This window comes from Empidonax traillii, unplaced genomic scaffold (genome assembly GCF_003031625.1).
Source record: "Empidonax traillii isolate 1590-97213 ecotype Southwest subspecies unplaced genomic scaffold, ASM303162v1 scaffold10:size5872457, whole genome shotgun sequence".
In the NCBI taxonomy this organism is placed as follows: Eukaryota; Metazoa; Chordata; class Aves; order Passeriformes; family Tyrannidae; genus Empidonax; species Empidonax traillii.
This window is the reverse complement of record NW_020955203.1, coordinates 1,116,347-1,132,316: the sequence shown is the minus strand read 5'-3', so window position 1 is coordinate 1,132,316 and position 15,970 is coordinate 1,116,347. Positions and strand designations below refer to the sequence as shown.

General features: G+C 38.8%; 1 protein-coding gene across 16 annotated transcripts in view; it reads left to right on the top strand.

The window, feature by feature from the left end:
- The window catches only part of CELF4 (CUGBP Elav-like family member 4), a 705,933-nt gene that overhangs the window by 76,339 nt on the left and 613,624 nt on the right, over nucleotides 1–15,970 (top strand). For all 16 annotated transcript variants that reach the window (XR_003571384.1, XM_027885287.1, XM_027885278.1 and 13 more), the window contains exon 2: nucleotides 15,629–15,711. Coding sequence is in view for 15 of the 16 variants with exons in the window: in XM_027885287.1 (XP_027741088.1) it covers nucleotides 15,629–15,711 (83 nt within the window). In the remaining variant the exon portion in view is untranslated. The remainder of the gene's footprint in view (nucleotides 1–15,628; nucleotides 15,712–15,970) is intronic.

Genomic DNA, 15,970 nt, shown 5'->3' with positions numbered 1-15,970 from the left:
ATTTTGATGAGACTGCTGATCTGCTAGGATCTGTACAAGTATGGAACAAAGACAGTCCAGCGACAGAAGCCTGAGTATAAAGAATGGAAAAAAAGTCATATAACTGATATCTTCTACAGAGCATACATATATTAATATAGTTTTGCTATAGAGGTAATTTAAATTCTGATTTTTCCTGACTTCTAATTTGCATTAAAAAAAAAAAAATCTTGTATTTTCACTCTCAAAAATTTAAGGAACATGCAGAGATTTTATAGTCCTTGGCCAGTGGGTTAGTGGGAGGGACATGGAGAGGGTAAGGAAGGGAAGTATATGTAAGTTTTCTTTTTATTCTGAGCACTGGAGAAATATTATTTAGCATTCCTACGGGCATTATCCTATTGCCATGCAGAAGGTATTATCATGAGAAATTTGGTTTATCAGCAGAGGTAGACTAGAGAAGAAACTCTGTGATAAATTAGTTCCCTATTGAGCAATGCTGCTTTGCTGGAACCAAAATATTTAAGAAATGCTTCAACTCAAAGCTTCTGCCAGCTGATGTGCTTGGGTCTTGAAAAGTTTCCTGACTGTCTGTAAATGAGTTGGTAAGACACTAGGAGCCCTGTAGGACACTTCTAAAACTATAACCCCTTGATTTGTCTTTTGGACTGCTCCGTAAAATCAGATTATAGGTGGTCTTGGAAGAAGGCTCTTATGATGAATGTTTTTAAGACTGGAGCTTGCTAGGCAGGAGTCTTCTACTTTTCCTGGAAAACTTACTATAAATCATAAGAAAACTCTCCAAACAAACAAATAAGTACCCTTAAATCTGTTTACAGGAAAACACATTAACTGAAATGTTAAAATGTAGCAAATGGCTGTAGAAAATGAGACTCAGTTCCATCAAGTGATTACTGTATATGCAGAGATCGCATTTGGACTGATAGTCCCCAGACCACAAGGCTGGAAACTGAGAAGAATACCCAGAGAAAACATGATGTACATCCTCTCCTCATACTTGTTTCACGGCATCTGCTTCTGCCTCAACTGGAGACAGGATTTGTAGGAGATGGACTTTGTCTGATCTGGTGCCATCATCCTTATATAATGTTGTAGTCCACTACTTTTTAAGACAGCAGTATTTGTTGTTTGGGATTTTTAAACTCATTAAGCTCTACTCTCCTACTTTCTGACATCAGCAGGGATTCTCCAGCGAGTTTAGCCTCCCAGAGATGCTCAGCAGCTGTCTCACTATTTTTAGCTTTCCTGATAGGAAAAAAAAAAAAAAAAAAAAAAGTGCAACCACATTTCTAATGTGTGTCTGCTTCCAGTTATCCATCATCCACTGATACACTGACTAGCAACAGGGAAAGATTTGGTAGGTAACTGTATTCAGGAGGTAGCCTGGAAAGTTTATTTCGTCCATCTTTTGATGTCTTGGTACAAAAGGCTTCCAGTTGTTTCTTATAAGGAGACTGCTCTACAGAGTAAATACTTTGTCACCAGGAACTCTTTGCTGGCACTGTGTTAGCACAGACATGTTTTTCTGTTCATTTGTGGTTTAGAGTTTCTCCAATCTATATTAAATCAGTAGAGAAAGAAATACCAATCGAGGTGTCATATTAAACTGAAAAAAACCCACATAAATACAAAACCCCAGTAAAATTATAATAGATCCTTTTATGATTGATTCTCTTTTTCTTTTTTCCCAAAAAATTTATCTTCGTAAAACGAAAAAAATGCAACACTCAGAAAACACTGGTGAGTGGCTGGCTGCACAGCTGTGTCCAACCCCTTGAAAATATTGGCAATTGCCCAGTTGACCATGGATGGATTGTGTTTTAATGCAAATTTTATCCCAGGCAGTTGTCATTCTGATTTGTTTTCACCAGGAAAGGTTATTTAAACTGGTTTCTTAAAAAAAAAAAAAAAAAAAAAAAAAAAGGTTTTGTCTTTGTTTAGGCAGTGTGTTAAACTTCTGGATAGAATCAACAAAGTTAGAAATAGTAGGAAGGCGAGAAATGGAGACCCTCTGAATCTATTTGCTCTTGGACCAGAATTAACTTTTGTTTATGATTTCAAGTCATTTAAGTAAAAAAAGTTCCATGAAGGACTGATTTTCTCTAATGGCTGTGAGAGACAGTTAGTAATGTTTACTTTTACCTTCTGTAGGGTCATAAACTTCCATCTTAGAACTTGACATTGTCCTAAATGGCATAAGAATCTGTGGCTGTGATTCTGTTCCAGCGTTGAAAGAATTTCTCCTTATGCCTTATAGCAGAATAGCAAGACAAAAACCTTACAAACAGTAAGGTGAAACCTTACAAACAGGAGAGTGATAGGAAAAGTGCTGGAAAATTACTGAGTTAAAAGTTTTCGCTGGGAGGGCTCCCTCCCCCCCAGTGTCGATTTAACTCTTCTACCTTTTCCCTCCCTGCCTCTTCTGTGTCCCAGCCTCCAACACACACAGACACAGACACTCCTCAGTCATGTCTAAGGGACTATTCCATCTTGCCCCTGAACTTTTATGATCTGGAAAGCCTTAGGTTATGTGGTCATACATGTACACTTGCACATGTAAACTTTATTAAAAATTAAATTAAATATATTCTTGATTAACAGATTGGTTAGACGCAAAAGTCACTTTGAGGCTGTGCAGGAGGGGCAAACACCAATATTTGGAGCAGTAAGGAAGCCTAAAGCCCAGGCTAAACATTCTGATGTAGAATTTTGTGTTCTTAGGCCTAGTTATGGTTCTCAGGTATCAGCTTGAACAAACTTTCTCCATTTTTTTGTGTTTACACCTTCAAGACTTGTAGCTGTTTATCATCTATCCTCCTGAGTCATCATTTACCCAAATTATTCATATTTTGTTCTCTTAATTTTCCCTCATAAGTCAGTCCTCCAAGTCCATTAGAAAATTTCTGTTACTCATCTCTGAAATATATTTTTCCTTTTCCTTTTTTTCCTTCCATGTGTTTCTGAACACTTTTAGGTGATTAGAGTTGACAGGATCATTTCAGATCTGGGTTTTCCATTGACACCAAAGGAAGGAGGTGTCTTTGATCTGGAAGAGACACACACAGTATTGTATGTGATGTTGTCCGCTATCATCTGGAAGTGTCTTTTGACATTACTGCCTCTCAGCTTCACCTGTCCTGTTGAGCATTTGCCTCTGTGGCAATTCTTTATCAGTATTCTAAGAGCTGAATTATTCGAGGTGCTAGGCAAGGCTAATCCTGCCCAGCAGAGATCCAGGTGACTGACCACATGGTTAAGGGGCTCAGCACCCTCTAGGATGTGTTGCAGCTTATTCTCCCTGCCTCTTGATGTGTGAGATCTCCTCTTCTGTGCAGTTTAAATTTAAGATCAGAGTTTCAGCTTTGCTAGATAGTTCTTCCATCTTGATACAACTGACACTTACCATGCACGTTCCTCCTGCCAGCCCTCAGAGTTTCATTGTCTGCATTGTTCTTCCAGTCCAATGAGTTCAGTTCCAAAAGCATAAATTTCTGCTATGAGCTGCTTCAAATGTTTAACTGAAACAATTTGCTACATACTCAGCTTTCACTAATTTTAAGTTGATCAACAAAAAAGTGTGATCAAAATATCTGTCTGATAGTTGACTACTACACACTTCTCCTTGTGTTCTCTATTCATCAGGAAATTGTAACTCATTTACTTCACCCTGACAAGAGCCCTTCTTCAACCCAGTGCACTGAAGCCTTGTAAATTACACAGATCTTGTTTTAATTAATTTCACTGTTTCTTTTTTTTTTTTCACTCAAGAATTACATCCTTATGCCTTTTGCAAAAATTTGAAATTTTAGGCTCAAATTAACAGAGTTGTTTTTTAACTTGTTACCGAGGAACTTCATCCCACAGTAGTGGATGGGAAAATGAACCTGGCTGCAAGGGACAGTAGTGGTTTCCTAGTTTACTATTTTGAGGTAATCTACTGTGGGTGTAACATATTTGTGGATCCACGCAGGAATTTGTCCACATTTAAGAGCAGCAGACTTATGGGTGTTCATAGCTCCAGGTAGAGTCTTGGGAGGTTTTTGGCTCAAGTTTGACCTTTACTACAAATTCTTTTTGTGGTTTTGGATGTGGTCAAATCTTTTTTCGGGCTCTACATGCCTCACCTAGTTCCTAAATAATTTACGCTTGAGCCAGGCTCTTAAAGCAGGCTTGTACCATGCAGTGATGGCTCAGCTTGAAGCTTTTTGCCAGAGAGTCAATGGAGACCCTTGTTCTTGGAACACTCCTCACTTCCTTTTGTGTTGTAACTGATTGATAGGACCTCTGAGAGAAATTTTCCATCTTTCTCCTGCCATGCTTCCAGCGCACATCAATTCACTTTTCTTTCTGTCTCATGCATACACAGAGAGTATGTCTTGAGGTTCTCAGCCCTAAGCAGATAGAGATCTGTCGATTAGGAAGTTTACTTCATCTCTAGCAGCTTGCAGAAGAACTTGATCCTACTCATGCCATTCCACTACCTATACTTAAAGAACGAGCCAAATTGAGAAAGAAGGGTAAGGAGAAAGAAATAGGCGATAAGAGACAATACTTGTTTGCTCCCAACATCTCTTAGGGGATAGAAGCAGCTATTCAAAGTCAAAACATATGGAAAACAGCATCTGGTTATGGGAGCTTGGATGTTAATTGTTCTGACAGATGAAATTTGTCTCCAGAAATCTCATGAAGCCAGCTGGTATTGTAGAGTTTTCTCTGCCTCGTATTGTGACTCTTACAAGTTTCTGGAGACTTCCAGTCTCAGGGTGATCATCTTTTAGGAGCAGCTGCTGCTTAAAGATTTTCATTTCTGTATCAGCTGGAATCAGGAAATATATTCTTTTGGGGGTTCAACTTGTTTTGTAACATAAAAATCCTAAGGTGGCTTCAGATGCACTTACCTGAATTCAAACTTAACAAGACCCTGTGAAACCTAGCAAAGAGGTTCTAATGTTGTCCTGTTTATGGTTCTTGCATATGAAGCGAGGATAAAAACTTGATCATAAGCAGCAGATAAGTGCTGAGGTTGATCTTGAGAGGTGTCTGAAAGGTTCAGTCTGAATCTGAATTTCCTGAATTGGACAAATTTAGGCTGGCAAACTTGGTAAGAGCAATAACTTTAGAGAGATAATTGCAATAGTCTGTTTCTGAATGGGCTTGGAGTTGTCTAATAATAGCTCTTTTCTGCAGTTGTTTCAGTGACTTTTGCTTTCAACCTTGAGCTGGAAATGTCAGAAGTCTATATTGACATATGTGCTCTGTCTGAGAGAAGAAAGAATATGAGGTTTAGAGAGTACACGAGTCTGTATTTAGAACAAGCTACTTACATGTTTCTGAGATAAGAGTATAAATAACTAATCATTTGATGATGCTATCAACAAGATGTTTACTGCATGGCCCTAACATTTTTTAAGGGTGAAAATACCAACTTTTCTTATGTAAAAGTACAAACACATTTCCCACACATAGACTTGATGTTATTTTCCAAGAAATGTCTGTTCCTCACCCTTGTGAAAGATAATGAGCAGTAAAAAAAAAAAGAGAACACAACAAAAAAACCCAAACCCACTCTATATAGATGCAGAAAAGCAAGGATTGGACAAAGTTATATGTGGCAGACCAGTCTAATTAGTTTAGAGATGGTTTTGCTTTAGCTTTATTTTGCTAAGATTCAAGACATTCAAAGTGATTGTTGTTTAACAGTAGAATAACCTCTGAGGACTAGCTGAGCATTCCTGAAGATGTCTCCCCAAAAGAAGTGAATAAAAAATCAAAACAAAACGAAGAAGAGAAAAAGTTTCCTGAAACAGCTAAATGTTTTAGAAAATCCACTGAGTTATTCATATGCTGCTAACAATAGAAAGAACTCAAAAGGCAGGACCCAGAACAGCAGGTACAGAGTCTAATTAATGCATGTGCTCTAAGGAGGTTTAACCCATAGCTGTCTGAATGCAAGAAGTACTGTTTCAACAGAAGGATTATTTCTAGTTATATTCCTGACTTTCACTAATGAACCACAAGACCAAAAAAACCCCAACTTCAAAAAATTTTTTCTTTATCACCACCCTGGAAACAAGAAACCTTGAGGGTTTCAAGCTTTATTTATTTTCTTTTTTTTCCCCTGAGGGTGCAATGTAAAATGGGGAACACAAATATGCTGGAATTTCTTTGAAGTAATAGGTAGGTCGAAGTGAGTGAACTTAGAGCTGGTCAGGATTATAACTTAAACTTGATGTCTTGGTGTCTCCTTAGGGAGTAGAAGCTGGAACCAACCTACTTATTCTCATCCTCACTTAAGTGATCTCTAGAGTTTGTACATGACTTTCTCATCAGTGACAGAGTTCTGAAATATTGTGAACACTGGTGCTTGGTCTGGAAAACTAAATGATTATTATTTTCATCTTAATATCAGTCTTCTTATATTTTAAAATCAAAAGCATTCCCTAACTGTTTGAGGGATAGGGCTTGAAGGCATACACCTCTCCTTACAACATGGAGTCCACAGGTACTAGGCAACAAATGAGAAACTGAAGTGAGGCTGATCTGTTTAAAACTAAATTTTCTACTGTAATTTAAAGCCCTTAATATTTGTAGGCCTTTCTGGGCACACCACCACTCTCTGTGGTAGACAGCTACCTTAACCAGTAATCTACATTCTCTTTTCTTTGTTGTGGAGTCTATTCATTGACCATTTGTTGTGTGTATGGAAATCAGACATCTGTTCTTGGAAGTAAAATGTTCTGGGTGGTTGGTTAGACTTGCAGGAACTTGAGAAGTGAATCTTCAATTGACTTGGACTCAGATGATCAAAATTATCCCAGAAATTTCAGGGTAAAATTTAAAGCTGAAATATTGGCAGTTGTGGAGAACAGGACCTGGTATATGGTAAGTCAAACCAGCGGTTCATTCTGCACCTTATTTTGAGTGTACCAGTAAGAAAGAGATGGTTAAAAGCAGCGAGCAAGGAACTTTCAAGACCCCAGGAGAAACCCATCTATTCAGAGCCAGAAACTGTTCTCTCATCCTGGTGAAGAAAGTCTGACAGATCAAAAGCTTTCCAGTTTTGCAGTGTTAAGGAGGCAAGGAAACTGTGGTGCTACTTAAAAGATAGACACGAAGCCTTGGGGATCTGCCAGTGACAATATGCTCTCCTGTGTCAAAGCCATGCACTAAAGATCCTGTTTGCCTGATTCAGATGAGAGCCTGGACTGCTGACTGTCCTGGAATAAGTTACTCTTGCTGTAGGATCTGCTCAAAGATTGTATCATAGTGCTGAGAAACGCTTCCCGGTGAGCTATTTCATTGAAAATTTCTATGAGAAATTTTGACTTTTTAAAAACTGCTACTTTCATTAGAAACCTAGCTATCAAAAATCAGGATGAAACCATTGTCTATTTCATTGGAATGCTTACATGTACCAACAGTCTCTCTACTACTGCTGTTTGCCTGGACACTGCTAAATATGATTAAACACTGCTTAGTCTGAGAAAGGACTCTGATTTGGACTGTGCATATCAATATCTCATTTTGAACTATCATAAATGCATTTTTAAGTGAGCTAATCTGTATATATGGTTAACTTCTGCATTTGCAGATTTGGCCTCTTAATCTGTTTTTTATATCGGTTCATGGGTGTACATGAGTGGAGGTTATGTCTGCTTTTACACACAGAACCCTATCAAGTTATCTATAGCAGGAATATTACAGCATCATAATAGTTAATGGAAAATAGCATAAGAGGAAAAAGAAAATTAGCATTCCACACAGCAGGGCATTTCGGATGTTAATCTGCCTTGCAATATAATTGACAGGGAAGCTGATATCTGGGAAGATTTTTATTCCTATCTTTTTCTCTAAACAGTTAGTGTTCAGTTGTTGTGCAGCAGGGGAGATGGAGAAAAAGAAAGTTCTAGCCAAGTGAATGTTCTTTACCAGCAAAGATGTTAACTTTTGTCAGAAGGTAGTTAATCACTGAGAGAGAAACAGATGAAGAAATTGGATAAAACATTTCCAGTTCCAAAAGTCTTTATTGATTGTGTCTCCCTCAAGAAAATTCAGCTCAATCTCTGAAACCCTCAAGTGATTAAACCTTGGGCAGTTCACTGTAGACAGAGCAAATGAGAATTGTTTCAAAACCAGACATGTAGAGCTAGGATAGTTAAAGCGAAAAAAGATTTCTTTTTCACTTTGAAATCTTTGCTGGGAGACGTAACCTGAGATGTTGATTTTAAGGCAAGAATTTTATTAAGTACCACAGTCTTTCTCTGTGTAACAGATCTCTGAATTTTGAAGCAATTAACTGTTTTATTTTCAGAGAAGGAGCTCTCTTAAACACAAATCTAGAGTCTGGAAAATGGGGGACAGATCTCTGGTCCATCACAGATAACTTGTATACCTTGGTGTAATTTTTCCAAAGGTAATTATGGTGCAGAGAGACTGAAGCATCACTAAATGAGATGCTCAGACCTGTTAGCAATAGAGAGTTCCTTTTTTTCTCAGAGATGTGATGGTTTTGCTCTTAAACCATCTCCTCTAGAAGACTGTAGCTATTCTTAAGTTGGAGTATGACCATTAGCATGTGATCCAAGGTATGCAATTTTCAGTATACAGCATGAAGGTCCTGGATAATTATGCTTGAATTGCAGTTTGCTTTCTGGAAGTCCATAGTGTACTGCTGAAGTAAAGCCCTTGGTTTCTCTACTTTGGGGATTTAGGATGTGCGGTACATTAAAGGCAGTAGGAAGAGATCCTACAGTAGAAGACACCATGAGCTGATGATATCTGTTCTTTCTTGTGTTACACAAGAGCTTCTTGTTCACTAGTTTATGTGCTGTACAGAAGTCTAACATAAAATAACACAGGAAGGTATATTTAGGAAACCCTCACTGTTAAACACAATTAACATATTCATAACTAAAAGCAAGAAGGTATTTGACTCAAAGATACAAAACCAACTAAAACCTGAAAGCCTTGTGAAAGTTTCATCTTTTCCTGGGCAGTGATTCTGATTTTAGTTACACTTACAAGTATTTGAAGGTTGTAGTTTCAGAAGTTATCACCTGTCAGCCGAGCTGTGATAATTCGTTGAGTGCATACTTAATAGTCACAAAAGTTTGTGAATCAAAAACTGGCTTAGACCACTTGAGCCAGCCTTCCCAAAATCTAGGGATATCTTAACTGTCCTGGATTATCTTGGCTGGGATCAGCATCTGAGCCAAGAATTCTTCCAAGAGAGGCAATGGACTATGGTTCAAATCATGAACCTAATTTCACGTTGGTATAATTGAATAGTTGTGCTGAGTTTCATGCACGCTCTGCCCTTGACTGGATTGACACCCCTGAGCTGTGAATCTGCTTTAGCTCTCAGCTTTCATGCAAGAGTTTTAAAGCACCTACCAAACTTGCTAATTTTCCCCCATAAAGCTTAAGAGTAAACATAGGTCTAAAAAGATTATGGGCTTGTTCCCCAGAGTCTGTTGAAGTATATATTCATTAGTTTTAAACGAGATATTTTCATGCTTTTTTTGGACAGACAGCAAACATCTGGAAATTGTCGTGGTTATAGACTTGTTCTTAGACTATGCCTCTAGACCTAGGTGTATGGAATATCTAAAGTCATGCTTTGTGCTTGGTTGTGTTGTCCTAATAAAATCATAAGGTGTCACTGAAACACATCGTGCAAAAGGAGGTCATAAGACTTTGACTTAAAAAATGGGCAAAGAGGAGAAACTGTGTCAGGATACCTGTGGCTGTCTGCCAGATTAAAACAAGGGTAAAAAAGCCTTTAATAAAGTAATTCATTAGATCTTCAGCATGCACCATCTTCATCCCTCGCCATATATAACAAGGAATAATTAAGGTACAGACAGTGTGTATAGTTGAGGTAGTTGAGATGTTAGAGGTGGCAAGTGGAATCTAATCTTGGGAAAATGCAACCTTGAAGCTAAAAGCCTGCCCCTTAAAAGGTGTTGCATGGCTCTTACACCAGCTATAGAGGATAGACATTTCCAGAGGCTTATTCCTCTTCTGTATGCAAAGTCAAATGAATGTCTTGTCAATGATGATTGCTAATTTTATATAGTTAAATGTGAGTTAGGTGACCAGGGCTTTTAACTGGTTTAAAGAAGATGAGGGTCAAGTGTTTCACTGAAGTGACAAGCACAGACATGTCAAGTGGAAAGACACTGTTTTCAGTTTTACCAGGACAAATGGAGTGCTAGTGGGGTGAATTCATACGGTCATAGACAGGACTTGAAAAACTACTTAATTTCAACCTCCCTGCCACAGGCAGGGACACCTTCCACTAGACAGATCAAGGCACCAAGCCTCATCCAACCTGACCTTGAACATTTCCAGGGATGTGGCATTCACAACTTCTTTGGGCACTTGTTCCAGTGCCTCATCACCTGCACAGTAGAGAATTCCTTCCAAATATCTGATCTAAATTTACCCTCTTAAGTTTGAAGCCATTCCCCCTTGTTCCGACATTACATGTCCTTGTAAAAAGTCCTTCTCCAACTCTCTTGTAGCTCCTTAGGTAAGATGTCCCCAGAGCTTTCCTTTCCACAAACTGAAGGAACTCAAGTCTCTCAGCCTGCCTTCACAGGAGAGGTGCTCTAGCCCCTCTGATAACCTTTCTGGTTTCCTCTGGACTATCTCCAGCATCTCTATATCCTTCATCCATGTCATAAGGGCTGCTCTCAATCCATTCTCTGCCCAGTCTCTATTTGTGTTGGGTTTGTCCCAACTCTGGCAAAGTTCTTTGCACTTGGTCTTGTTGAACTTCACGAGATTTGAACGGGAATTGCAACCTCTCCAACCTGTCAAGGTCCGTCGGGATAATCATCCCTTCCCTCTAGAGTGTCAACCCCACCACAAACCAAGTTTCTTTTTGGTAAACTTACTGAGGGTGCCCTCAATCCCACTGCCGATGTCACCAGTAAAGATGTTAAACAGTACCAGTCCAAACACCAGACCCTGAGGAATGCCTCTCATCACTACTCTCCAACTGGACATTAAGCCACTGACAGCAACGCTTTGAATGTGACCATCCAGGTAATTCCTCTGGTCCATCCTTCAAATCCACGTCTCTCCATTTTAGAGATATGGATGTTGTAAAGAACATTGTCAAATACTTTGGACAAATCCAGGTAGGTGTTGTCAGTTACTCTTCCCTTTCCCACCAGTGCTGTAGCCCGCCACAGAAGGCCACCAAATTTGTAAGGCACAAATGGCCATTTGTTAGGCCATGTTGGCTGTCACCAATCACATCCTTTATTAAATGTGCCTTTGCATGTTTTCCAAGAGGTTCTGCTCCATGATCTTGCCAGACATGGTCTGTAGTTCCCTGGGTCTTCCTCCTTTCCCTTTTTAAAAATAGGGATTTTTTTCCCCTTTTCTAATCAGTGGTAACTTCTCTGGTCTTCTGACCTCAAATACGACGGATAGGGGCTTAGCCACTTCACCTGCCAGTTCCTCTGGACCCACGGATGCATCTCATCAGGTTCCATGGGCTTGTACATCTTCAGGTCCCTTAGATGATCTCAAACCTGATCTTCTGCTGCAGTAGGTTTTTCTCCATTCTCCCAGTCCCTGCCTTTGTCTTCTGCAACTCAGGTGGTTCCAGAATTATTCTGTTCAGTTCACAGTGTCTGTTCTGTGAACTGTTCAGTCCCCTGACTGTTTTGCCTTCTAGGCTTGTGCAAAATCTTCTGGAGACTTGAAGTTGCTGTACTCATGACTATTATCCATCTGTATTCCAGACAATTATTATTTGCGCTATTGAATTCTCTGGAGATAAAATTAAAATAGAGCTTTTGTAATTTTTTTTCCATCTCAAGTTTTTGTTTTTGTTTCCTCCTTCTCTTTAACAACCTTGTTTCCCAGGAGACCACTTGATATGTTCTCATGTTTCCGAGAGACTGCAGTTCAATAGGTTGAGAGTTAATTGGCAGCTGGGAGTTTCCAGATGTTTATATGCTTGCCCAAAAAGCTGTCCACTGGTAGTAAATGAACAGCTGGAAAGACACAATACAAACAAAGCATCTTTTAGCTGATTGACATATGTCTGGAAATCATGGCATGTTTGAGAGAAATGGATTTGAAATTAGGAACAACTAAGAGCAAGTCCTTCATTATCAATAATTAGTCAATTAGATTTTTTTTCTTCAAATTCAGAAATAATTCACAAGCACTGTACTGACTCAGCTATTACCACCCATAGTAGATGACAGAAATAATGCATAGGCTTTACACCAACTTTCCTTAGGAGATGTGTTGAGAAATGTTCATTATGATGCTGAACAGGGGCAATTCAAAGGGGTTGGATAATGAAAATTATTTATAATGGAATATGAATCCTTTCACCCAAAAATCGTGTTCACATCCAGCTCAAACAGCTGATGGCGAGTTGTTGAGCTACTTAAGAGCTTACTAACAAATTTTTTTTTTCCCAGAAAAATAAGTGATTCTGTACACAATCATAAGTTTCATCAGGGAAAATTGATTCTTCTGAAATTGTTTTCCATCTGGGAAATCAAAATGAAGAAAAAAAAAAAGAAAAAAAAAACACCTAACCACTTTTTCCAACAGTTTCTTTTCTTTGTAAAACCTAATATATCTGCTCCATATGACATGATTTCAGGACTCAGTTATTTAGGTTGTTGTATGTTGTAGTGCTCACCTGAGTGTTCAGAGCTCTGTTCTTTAAGCAACAGTTTCCAGCACGGACGAGCCCTTTGGAGGGACCGTATGGATGCACATTCATAGAGGTAACCCAGGAAAAGTAACACCTGAAAGAGGTTCTACTGTTGTCATTCCATCAAACACAACAATACAAAGGATAGATCAATTATTTTAATGTTTTGGGGGTGAATGGGTGGAGCAGGCAGATTAGGAGGGTCCAAGAAATAGCATTGCCTCTCATCTTAATGCACAAGGATCTGAAATACAGAAATACTTTCAGGACCGAATAATAGATATGTACTATTTTATCAGAGACCACATATTTTTGAAAAATACTGTTTTAACTGATGGCTAATGTCATATATGTGCCTTACAGAACAATCTGGTGGTAAGTAAAGGGAAGACAAAAAATACACATTCTCTTTTTCAAGTTCAAGTTTGAGACCAGTTATGAACAATTAAGCTCTACTTTATTCCATTTGGCCATCCAGTTGGGATGGAACCTCTTGCTGTCTCTAAGCAACAAGGTCTTACTTAAAATAAATGAGATATTATTTTCCATAAAAATATCACTTTTTGCCCAACAAGAGTGGGACAGATTGTAGTTAATGTGCATGATATATGAACGAGAAGGGAAAATTAAACACTTCAAAGGAGCATGTTTTTTGACCCTGGAAAACAGGATGGCTTTTTGTCTGACCATATGAAAGGGTAGATTCCTTTTCCATTTGACCATCTTTTTGTCCATAAAACCATGTTTGGGAAATCAGTGATGTTTGGACGCATTCTATAAGTACTGTTTCTGGGAGTTTGGCACTTCCACCTTCACCAACATGTTTGGAGAGGACTTAATGGAGCTTTTTCCCTGATGAGAACTTACCTCCACACACACGCAGTGTGGATCTCAGAAGGGAAATTTGCTCCTTCAGAGCAGAGTCGTCTTCTGTCTACTCTGTCTGAACTGCAGTCATGATACTGTAGGAGTTGCAGGACATTGTTACCCCGAACTGTCATCATGGCCATCACAATGAGGAGAAAAATATAGCTATCATTATGGAATAGTGCATAGTTTATCTCTAAAGCAGCGTGCTATAATGTGCTTAATTAGACTGTATCAGCTGCTCCACGTCTGCTGCTAAAGGAAGACTTTCTTATTGTGTCTAGTAAACAGAGAGCTCTCAGCCTGTGATTTGTCACTGAAATTAAATTTAAGCATAGTTTCCCATTTGAATATTGAGCTATGGGTGACTTTTAAGGATCCTTATCAATCCATTACTTTTGCTAGCTTCAAACTCTCCGCCACTCTTTCTTCCCTTTCTTTGATAGATACAGACTAACTGAAAACTCATCCACTTAAAGGGGAAGAAATCAACATAATTCCAAGTCGAGTATGCAAACTTTTGCTGCTGCTCAGTCTCCTTCCCTGATTGTCACCTTCTGCTTATGACTCTCAGTTACTGAGACATAATAAATGTGATTGGCTTGAATAAGCTGAAAGTAACAAGACCTCCAGAAAGTATTAATACAGTGTAAGAAATAGTGAAAAAATTGGTTGGTTTTTTTTCATGCAAAATTACATCTTTATTGTCAGAGAAGAAGGGTGACTTCCACAAGACAATCTTTGAGAAAAAATATGTATATTTATATGAAAAAAATCTCCCTAGTCTCTTGCATATACTAGTTAAAAGCACTGTAAGGAAGAAAAGAACAAGTTTGTATTTCTTCAGTAATATTATCCAAGGAACCAGCTTGGGAAAAACAGTGGACAAAATTCCACAGCAATAATCAAAGCTGAAAAAAAGTTCATAGTCTACTGTTTACTCACTTGTTCATATTTTATATATGCATAGGGAGAAGGTGAGTGGGTCAAAATTAGATTATGGAACATGTTTGTGGAACATGTATGTTTCTTTGATGGTCTCTCTATACTTGTGCTGCTCTTGCAAGGTACCCATAGTTTGAGGGATATGCTTCCTGAACCTTGAAAGATATGATACCTCCATTTCAAGGAGCTGGAGAGGTGGTAGACACTGAAGTAATTTCAGAGAAAATGTCCTCTGCATAACAAGCACTTTTTTTTTTGCTGCAGGGACTGGCAGGTTTTCAGTATACTGCAGTAAGAAGAAATAATTTGATCACATCAGGCACACAACTGGAGTGAGACATTGCAACATCAACCAGTTTTTCAAGAAGGCAAACATGGATGTGGGGAGGGAAGACAGAACCTTGACAGGGCCTTGGCCTTTGTAGTTGATAAGACAACTTTTCAGAAGAACCAAGGGCTTAATCCATTGGAGCATCTCTGAAGTGCTGATGATCTATGGATCAGGGATGTTTTGGACTGATTGCCTGGGCTTTGACGTGGTTGTGTGTATGGGTGGGAGCCAGTGAGCCCTTGCATCAGCAAGTTCAGGGGGGGAAGCCTTCTGGTGAGATGCAAATTGGGCAACTGCTTGTGCATGCAAACCAGGCTAAACAAAAGAAGTACTCCTCTTCAGTGTGAGTCCTAAGTCCTTGTATACCCTCTACCAAATGTACTTGATACGAAAGAAGGGCATGAGACCTTCAACATGATATGGCAATAAAGGGTTTATTCCCAGTACTGCTGCTGGAGCAGGAGTAGGATCTCATGTCCCACCTTGCTGTCTCATGGAATCTTTGAGATCCCTAATCTTGTGCATCCTTCTGTATCTGACACTTAAATATGCATTCAAAATAAAATAAGCAGTCCTAGGTACACTGTTGCTCACTTTCCATCGGGCCTCAGAGGAAGCGATGATAGCTTCATTTCATGATTCTCGATTACTCCCTTGCTAAGGAGAGATTTTTATGATTGATTTACTGGGAATGGGATGATGACAGGAAAATGGTTTGTTCTACGTCTCAATTTTAAATGGATCTTCTCTGAAGTAGTGCTGTCACTGAGGTTATGTTTTTTTGTTTACAGGCTGTGCCTTCCTAACATACTGCGAAAGGGAGTCTGCTCTAAAGGCCCAGAGCGCACTGCATGAACAGAAGACACTGCCGGGGGTGAGTCCAGACTGATAACATTTTTTAAATTATTATTATTTTAAATCTAAATTGAGTTACATATGGAGTTCTCATCTCAGATTTGAAAGCATAATGTCTCTGTTTGTTTGGATGATTCACTATTTGCGTTGGTCTAATAAAATCAAGATACCACCAACCCACCTACCCACCTAAACGGTTTCCATGCACAAAAACAAAAAAACAAAAACAAAAACAAAAACAAAAAAAAAAAAAAAAAAAAAAAAAAAAAAAAAAAAAA